The 9,569-nt window shown below is 46.9% G+C and overlaps 1 protein-coding gene across 1 annotated transcript in view; it reads left to right on the top strand.

The window, feature by feature from the left end:
* The first annotated feature begins 570 nt into the window (after positions 1 to 570).
* Positions 571 to 9,569, top strand: part of klf5a (Kruppel like factor 5a) — a 9,851-nt gene continuing 852 nt past the window's right edge. The window contains exons 1-4 of the mRNA XM_083774340.1: positions 571 to 941; positions 2,089 to 3,196; positions 5,275 to 5,334; positions 8,180 to 9,569. The exon at positions 8,180 to 9,569 is cut by the window's right edge and continues 852 nt beyond it. Coding sequence (XP_083630466.1) covers positions 774 to 941; positions 2,089 to 3,196; positions 5,275 to 5,334; positions 8,180 to 8,358 — 1,515 coding nt within the window. The 5' untranslated portion in view covers positions 571 to 773 and the 3' untranslated portion in view covers positions 8,359 to 9,569. The remainder of the gene's footprint in view (positions 942 to 2,088; positions 3,197 to 5,274; positions 5,335 to 8,179) is intronic.

The raw sequence follows: 9,569 nt of genomic DNA, 5'->3' as shown, positions 1-9,569 counted from the left end.
TTAAAACAGTATGTGTACATTATTCATAATTATGACTTAGCATTTATGCAAATTGTGTTCAGAAGCATCTTTATTGCACTGCTCCCAGTAATGTCAGTTGGATTATTATGCCTATTCTGTTTGGCTGACTTCCAACATATCTACCGGTATTTTTACATTCACATGTAATTTTCATAACCTACACAGCGGTGAAATAAAATACAATAACACGTATGTAAAAACAGTTTTTACTAATCAAGCACACAGACTTAAACTTAATTCAGAATAATTTGGCATATATGAATATATAATTAGATGATTTCACTGTTGACATCATTACATTACGTCTGTCACGTGCCAGCCAGTGCACCGTTCTGATTGCCAGACGTCCTTCATCATAATGTAAATGAATACTTTGTAAGCTGTGTAGTGTGCATTAGATGGAGTGCAGGGCGGTGGCCGGTGAATGAATGATCAAAGCCTTTTGAAGGTTGCTGTGGGCGGTGCATCTCCTGTATTTACAGTGAGCGCCCCGCCCTGTCATCAGAGATACAAAACTGTCTGGTCCAATGCGAGATGAAACAAGTGGAAAGGAGATGTGGGCTCGCACTCGCAGACAGGACAGCCGCTCAACATTCTCACAACAACCTCTCTGTCTCTGGCATAGCTCTCTCCCATTCGACTCACTCCCCCTGCACGCTTCGCCACAGCTGTATTGTCTACCGTGGTATTTAAAACAAAAAAAGGAATAACATTTTAGGTGTATATTTTTGACGGTGTTGCGACGGAGGTTAATGGCCGCGACACTAACGATGAGCGGTAGTGGGCAGGAGGAAGCCTTCTATCCGCTGCTGAAGTCGGGTCTTCCCGATGGAGGATTCCCCCTGGAAGACTCGTCTCTGTTCGGTCTGGACGCTAAGATCACAGGGACGGAAAGGAGCGGGCAGAATGAATACACACAGGTAATGGACAAGAAATAATGTAGACTTTTGGACGGTAGAAACGCTGATTTATGATTTGTGATTGCCCCCCCCCCCCCATTTCATTGAATGGGCGTGGCAGACTGGTTGTAGACCTACGCTTTTTCTAACCTCTTACAATTCTACATGGCCACATATTATTGATAATCAATACATTTGTTTTGCGTATACTACTTTTAGTAATGCGGTAAAGTGGGCTACGATCACAGGATGCATGATAAGCCAACTGGACGGCAACGTGAAGCCGAGCTATTCCTACTGCATTCGCATTCTTCAGCGCATTGCTTTCTGCGGAGCCAGTGCCAGTTGGTACACAGTTGGTCTCTGGGCGTCCAGGCTCGCACCATACCGCTAGCAACAACTGACTCCTGACTCGGACGGAAAGGTCCCGGGAACTCCGTTTCGCCGCCACCAAAAAACTTGTCGGGATAGATCATCTATAACAGCTGGTAGGATCAGACACTAGAAATAGCAGCCTCCCCCGCGCCACGGCCGGCAGCCAGCGCTGCGCAGCCCCCGGAGGCTCTCTGCTGCGGCGGACTGGGAGGCATGGGTGTTTCCCCCATTCCCCATCATGCTGTTTCATCTTTTACTGGACGTTGGTGTGGATGCGCCCTAGATGTCATGTTGTGCACCTGTCCAGTCGAGCTGCATATATCCATTGTGTAATTTACAGATTGTATGAACTCGTTTCTTTTTCAGACTCTATTACTCATAAATATATATTGTGGCCTTAAATTGAGAACCACACAGGAGTTCTGATTGTTTTTTCTCCACTTGCTAGTCAAATGTAGGCCTAGTAAATAGGTGTATGAGTTCAGCATGGCATGGAGGAGAGGGAATGTAGCAACCACGCATTGATGACTACTTGATAAATGTTTTAGTGGTGACTGTCCAATCAAACTTTTGTCCTCTCAGCATGGTGTCTCAGAATAGTGTCAGGGTGATCATTTGGAAACACCCGGCTGGCTGAGCAACCTGTGTTTGGACAATAGTGTCTTTGTTTATATCACCAGGAGTTAATCAGTTTCATCTCATTTAATTGCGCTTTCGTTTTTTACACAACGATGATGTGAAATGAAACTAAATCTCTCCTGCTTTCTCTCCCGTCTCACTTCCCCCTCCTCAGGCAAAGTGCGAACTGGACAGGTATTTGTCCCCTCAGCCTCTCTCCCACCCGTCCCATCCTCCAGGAGACAGCCAGCATAAGTCGCGGAGGGACAGTGCCTCCGTCATGGACCAGTTCTTCACAGACGACCAGAGCGGCGGGGTGCCGTACACCTTCAACATGAACCTCTACGTCCCTGATGTCGCCTACCTGAGGATGGGCCTGTGTCGGCCGGCCCGCCCAACTCACAGCCACGCTCACGCGGGACTGGCCCAGGTCAAAACGGAGTCCCCCTCCACGTCCTTCCCCCCCACGTCCCTGTCCCACTGCCTCAGCTCCACCTCTGCCGGCGGGGGTAACAACAGCGCTATGGAGACCGCCACCATAAACATGACGTTACCAGGGTTACCGGAGTTCACGAGCGTTTTCAGCCAATCGGGAGGCTGTGGTGGTGGTGAATCTGGGTCGGAGGTGTTCGTCAAACAGGAAATGCCGTCGCAGTTCGAGCAGCACCCGCACCATCACCACGACGACAGTGGCTCCCTCTTCCAGCTCCTCAACTCCGACCTGGACCATCACCATGGTAACCATGGCATCAACACTCAGCACCATCATCATCACCATCACCACCACCACCAACACCAGCACACGGGGCCCTCGCCCATCCCCACGCCGTTCCACGACCTGTCCGTGGCCTCCTCGTCTTCCCAGCAAGAACAGACCGCAAAGTCGGCCTTCTGCGGCGCGGCCTACACGCACCCTCATACTCACACGCACCCCCAGTTTGTCCAGCAACAGCAGCTGCCCTACCTGCCCCCTTCCCCGCCCAGCTCTGAGCCGGGAAGTCCCGACAGACAGAAGGAGCTTCTCCACACCCTGTCGCCCCCTCCCTCCTATGCGGCCACCATCGCCTCCAAGTTGGCGGGCAGCCCCCCCGGACTGAGCCCTGGCCCAGGCCAAGGCAGCTTAGCCTTGCCTTTGGCTACTGGTGGTCCTTCCCCAGGCCCAGCCTCGGGTCTGCCCCCAGGTCCAGGCCCGGCTCCAGCCCAGACTAGCATGCCTGTCCGCTACAACCGCAGGAACAACCCTGATTTGGAAAAAAGACGCATCCACCACTGTGACTATCCAGGTTAGAGCTCATGCACGTATGGAACTAGCACTTTGCACACTGCATTTTACAGTATGTTGTGCTGTGTCAGGTGAATATCTCATATTTCCAGAGGGTTAAACACCCATTTCGTGTCACACACTTAAGGACCTTGAAAAAGTATCCAATGTAATACAAGACAAAAAATGTCCTTGTGACTACTGATAATTTGTCAGTTGCTACTTTTGCTTTCATGATGCTACATCAAGTCGCTGTGCGACTCTCAGCTATCAGTTCTATCAGATTCTTGTGGCCTTCAGGTCAACATTGGTATGATGGCAGTAGCGTGAACCCTTGTACTTGTGTGCGTGTGGTTTTTTTGCACGTGTATGTATGGATAGGACTGTAGGGCGCTTAATAATTAACCAATTTATTTTAGCCTGCTGATTTACAATAGCAGGTTTACAAGCTTACAACGTGCCACAATGTGTTGTGACTGTGAGCTTGTAGATTGGCTATTTTTGGTGCGCAACCAAGTATAAATCAGGAATTAGCCCCCCTTGCTACACACAACATCTTGTCTCACATTCAGTTCACACACAATTGCATGCAGGTGCAAGCAGATACTCACACATACAGTAAATGATTTTTCCCTTTCAAGTCCTGGGAAAATTGTCATCACAAGTAATTTTATGGCAGTTACGCCATACTTGCGAGGACCTCTTGGTCCTGTATGGATAATTAAAGCTGGTACACACACACACACACACACACACACACACACACACACACACACATTAGATAGCTATACAGTATGATGTGCAGCTACTTGTAGGACATGTAAAGTCAGCTAGCCTGTGGCAGTGTGTAAGTTAGGCTTAGAGGAGCCTCCTGCAGCGTGTTAGCACACGTCTCTAAACACGCACTGCTCAGTTGCACTTTTATAACCTCTCTAACTTTGGCTCGAGGCTTTAATGTAGCACTTTTTTGTATCTGCAAAAAAAGGCTGGACAAAATGCAGACTAAAATGCTCATTACTCAGTCTTTACATCGTCACGGAAAGAAAGTTGATGTGGTATCAATGTCACTGTCATTTTGAACATCTTGTTCCTGTCATCTCCTGGGTTCAAGTTCAGTTTCAATTGAATTGAAATCTGTATTGTTGGGCAAGGGAAATATGGGCTTACAGAAAAATGCATAACAAATGAGTCAAATGACCATAACCTACTGTAGCATATCGGCAATTGATGAGAATTGACTATGTGCAATTACTGCATATCAATAGTTCAATTTCCACATGGTGCAAAATTGGTCAGTGAAATAAGGATGTTTCTGGACCTTATGTGTGTGGTGTTCCGGTCTCAGAAGACATTCAGTATAGTAGTATATTTAAAAAAATGGAAGTTGTATGTCTATGTTAAAAGATTCCCTAAAGGTTCCACTAACTGCCTGGGCCATGCATGGCTCAATGGTCCAGGCACCTTGGCTGGTAACCCAGCCTGGCAGTGTGCCGCGGGTTCGACTCCCGATCCCGACGGCCTTTACTGCATGTCTTCCCCCCATCTCTCTCCACATTTCAGCCTACTGTCTGTCCCTCCATAACAAATATAAAATAAAGACGAAAGCCACAAAAAGAACTAGCCAAATAGCCACAACATGGTTAAATAAAATCATACATAATACTTTATAACACAAAAACAAATAGTGCTGCATCAAAGTATACAGAAATGGGAGTATTGACCTCCATGTCAACTAGTATGACTAGTATATTTGCACATTTGCTATTGTAAAACTTCCCATAAAGCAAGGTTACATGGTGCAATAGTCCATGATGACTAATATTTGTAAAAAAAAAAAAAGAAAGAAAGGAAAATCAATTTGGCACAAATATTGGAATTTTAAAAGCAAATGAAAGTGTACACTGTACAGGACACATTGGAATGTCCTGAAATGTACTTCTATCAGTCTGCTATCAGTTTGCTGCAGTGGTTGGAATTTCCCTGTTTATATATACATTTTGAACCATAAACGAGGGTCCCCGGGGGTGTTTTTTAGTGTCCATACTTATCATGTATTGATTTTTAACCCCCACCTTGGTTTATCTATCTTGTCTTCCTCAGGCTGCAAGAAGGTCTACACCAAGTCATCTCATCTGAAAGCCCACCTCAGGACTCACACGGGTAAGAGTCTCCTTTTAATTCATAGCCTCTTTAATAACAGTCCCCAGTTTAAAAAAGAAAGAAAGAAAGAAACAACGCCCGCGCTGCTGGTATTTCGGGTGTCTGCGCTGGCAGACACCCGTGTTACTAGGCAGAGTGTTGTGTTCTTGGCATGCGTGTGTAAGTCTATCCTGCCCCCCGTTCCCATCCTCTGCCCAATATACTATTGCATCAAAACAGGTGGAAGTGACACACGTCTGCAAGTGGATGAATAGCGCAGGACCGTGTCTACTATGCCATCGGTGCTAGACTGGTGGCGGGGGAGGGGGTGCCAATGTCTTGTGTGCAGCGAGCTACGCCCGAACGGTCTCAGACAACACCGTTTGAAGTGCTTTGCTCCTCCGACCACCCTTCTGGACCGTTTTTTTGGGCACTATAAATACTCAAGATCTGCTTGTACCAATACGAAAATATCTTAGATCATTCTATCTCTCCTGTCTCTAGATATGCCATTCTTCAGTCCCTCTCTCCAAGATCCGTTTCCCTCGCCTTGTGCCCGGCTCTCACTTTCTAAAATCGATCCCCTCGCTCTCATCTTTCTTTCTTTGTTTCACTTTGTTTCTTTCTTGGTTCTTTCTTCTTCACCTTCCCCCCAGTTTGTCCACGGTTGCATGTAACAGAGCAGTTGTGGAAAAGTTAAGTCAACAAACAAGTAGTGAGGTGTTGCGCCCCACCTCAGGCCAGCTAACAAAACAAGACTACTGTTGATACCTACGCACATTCCTGTCTCATCTGGACGTGCACACACACACACACACACACACACACACACACACACCGCTAACCCCATGGGGGGTTCATATTTTCCTCCTGTATTTGATGGGAACATGTTAGTGTGTGTGTGGTTTGCTCTGCACTATCGCGGACAAGACAATTAGAAGGGGCGTCACCCACACTGTTGGCTGAATGTGGTGCGGTGATGATTACGGACCACGAGAGATGAGAACATGACACAGACGGAAGAGGCCTGCACTATTCCAGCAAAGACTTCCACCTTTGCTCTGTAAAAAGGTCAATCTTTCTCAGCTGCCGGCTCCCTTTTTTTCTCCATCTCTCTCTCTCTCTGTTACTACCTTTTCATTCACATCATCACCCTTTTCTGTGGCTTTTCTCTTGTCGTTCCACTTCACAGCCTCTCCCATCTCCTCCCCTTGTCCATTCCTCTCTCTTGTTCAGTCTCTTTGGCTCTCCCATGCAAAGGAGCATGAATACTCGAGCAGACGTACACAGTACACACACACACACCTGTCAGTGAGCTCCATGAAAGGATTCCTAATGCGTTTGTGGCCCTGTGGGAGTCCCTACTCTAATCCCCATCAACATCCATTACCCTGATTGTGTGTGTGTGTGTGTGTGTGTGTGTGTGTGTGTGTGTGTGTGTGTGTGTGTGTGTGTGTGTGTGTGTGTGTGTGTGTGTGTGTGTGTGTGTGTGTGTGTGTGTGTGTGTATACATATGTATTCACAAGTGTGCGTGTGTGTGTTTGTGTGTTTCTGTACTGAATCTGTGTATATGCATATCCGTGCCTGTATCTGTGTGCACGGTTAGTGTGAGAACTGAACACTCCACCCTCTCTTCTTGTTTTTGCGGCTCTTTTCCCACTTTGTTCCTCTTCATTGTCTCATGGCCCAGGTTCATGTTCATGTTGAGATGTGTGGGAGAGTTTGGTGACTCTGTCTTGCATACCATTCAGTTTACTGTACGTTCTTTATACTAACACACCATTTGCCGGGCGGGAACCCATTTTGGTGTTAGCATCATGTCGTGCTTTAGCTATTGAAAAATAGCAGATCTACAAGCTCATATCGCGCCACCGAGTGACGCGCTACGAGCTTGTAGCTCTGCTATTTTTGAAAAATCGAAGACACTTTTAGAATCTGATCTCAGGTCAGAATGGGTTAATAATGAAACTGTCAGGATGTAATAGACATTTTTAGAATCTGATCTCAGGTCAGAATGGGTTAAGCCAGTGGTCTCCTTGGGCTGCGTCTGTGGGCTGTGGCTTAAAGCAGGGCTGGAAAAGAGTACTGTGTCTGGGGCTGGGACGGAGGGAGATGATGGGTCCATGGGTGTTGCACTAGTTCTGGGGGAGAGGCCCGAGGCTAGGGAAGGAACAACCGAAAGCCTACCTGCCGTCAAATGACAAAGATAGACATGAAAAGCTAGAGAGAGACATGCAGAGAAACAAAGCCCTAGAAAAAGTGTGCGGCGTGGGAACCTCTGCACAGCCTGGGCAGTGTATGAATGCATGAGTGACAGTAATTTGCCCCAGGTATATAATGTCTTTTTAAGCAACCGGGCCCTCCAGTAAACCCTGTTCTCCCAGATCCTCCCCTGATACGCGGTTCTTTGCGACTCAGCTAATTAGCTCTATTGACTTCAGTGCGAAAAAACGACATCTGTGGCAGAAACACCATCCTGACTTGTCAAACGATCGTTCCGTAAATCATTTTACAAATGTATCGCAATCTATGTTACTGGGGGGTTATATATAGTCGGCTGGCAACTGTCCAGTATTACTGTTTTACTATAGATTGCAGCTGCACTCACCCCTGTTCCCTCTCTCTCTCTCCCCATCCACTCATTCACTCTCTCTCTCTCTCTCTCTCTCTCTCCCCATCCACTCATTCCCTCTATCTCTCTCACCCATTCCACTCCTTCCCTCTATCTCTCTCTCTCCCCTTCCACTCATTCCCTCTATCTCTCTCTCCCCTTCCACTCCTTCCCTCTATCTATCTCTATCTCTCTCTCTCTCCCCTTCCACTCCTTCCCTCTGTCTCTCTCTCTCTCCTATCCTTGAATCCCCAGGTGAGAAACCATACAGGTGTACGTGGGATGGCTGTGACTGGCGCTTCGCCCGCTCCGATGAGCTGACCCGCCACTACCGGAAGCACACGGGGGCCAAGCCCTTCCAGTGTGCAGTCTGTTCACGCTCCTTCTCTCGCTCCGACCACCTGGCCTTGCACATGAAGAGACACCAGAACTAACACCCACACCCACACACACAACTGCACACATACACCCTTAACACAGGTCGACTACCACGAACCATGACATGCAACTGCACATATGAACCAAGTAACACTATAGTGAACCTTCCAATCCACACACACATGTGTACACACACACACACACACACACACACACACACACACACACACACACACAGCACACACCTGTTCCAAAGTGGCCACGTGCAAAGCAGGTTTCACTGACCAGGCCCTCTGCAGCTCCTGCCGCTCCATTGTTCTGAAGTGGTATGGTAGCCTGACAGACATTAGGCTAGTACATTGTACATTATCATTAATGGAGAGTGGATAGATTTGGCTGGAATGGAAACTAATGGAGAGATTCAATTTGCAAAGTTCGGTAAACACTAAACAGCAGATATCATTTCAGTTTTATTTGAAACACCCTGAAAAAAAAGAAGAAGATATATACATTACACAAAATGTGTCTCATTTTTCTCCTTTTCCCTCTTAGGGTGAGATGTGTGGTGTTGACTACAACAAAAGCATTTAAAACTCCGACCTTTTTAACGCCCTGTTCTAACCTTTAGAACTGGCTTTATGGGGGAGAAAAAAACCTGTATTAAGCTGAAACAGCCAAAATGTTTGTTTACTCCTTTGTTTTTGTTTGTTTGCGTCTAACTGGAACAGCCAGAAAGGGTTTAATTTTTACCAGTCTCTCAGTTTGCACTAGCATTGGCCCGATTGTTCAGAATCCTCAACGGCCACACACAGATCTTAACCCACCACTGGAACCACTGGAATCACAACTGGACCCAACTTCACTCAACACTTCATTTCACTGAACACGACACAAGTCACCCTCAGCTCTGTGTATTACAAAGAAATGCTTTTCCTACTGCGGAGAGAAAGTGAACGAGAGAGAAGCCATAGGCACGTTGAAATGAGGGGAAGAGAGGGTTTACTCATCAAACAGAACGTAGACCAGACGAGAGAGGTTGGGAAACAGAGATGAGATATAGAGGCTCGCTAAAGAGTTGCAATTATCCAATGAATTATTCACTCACTGGACTTTCAAGCAGGAGTAAAAATGGCAACAGACTAGAGCCCATTTGGTGCCCTCATGACTTGTTGCAGACTAACAAAGACATGTGCAGATTTCATTTACAACAAGGAGAAAATTCAGCTCAACCGTCTTAAAAAGAGTGAAGCACTACTGTATTACTTTA

Source organism: Protomyctophum parallelum, assembly GCF_964188405.1.
Source record: "Protomyctophum parallelum genome assembly, chromosome: 10".
Lineage (NCBI taxonomy): Eukaryota > Metazoa > Chordata > Actinopteri > Myctophiformes > Myctophidae > Protomyctophum > Protomyctophum parallelum.
This window is presented reverse-complemented; position numbering and strand designations above follow the sequence as displayed.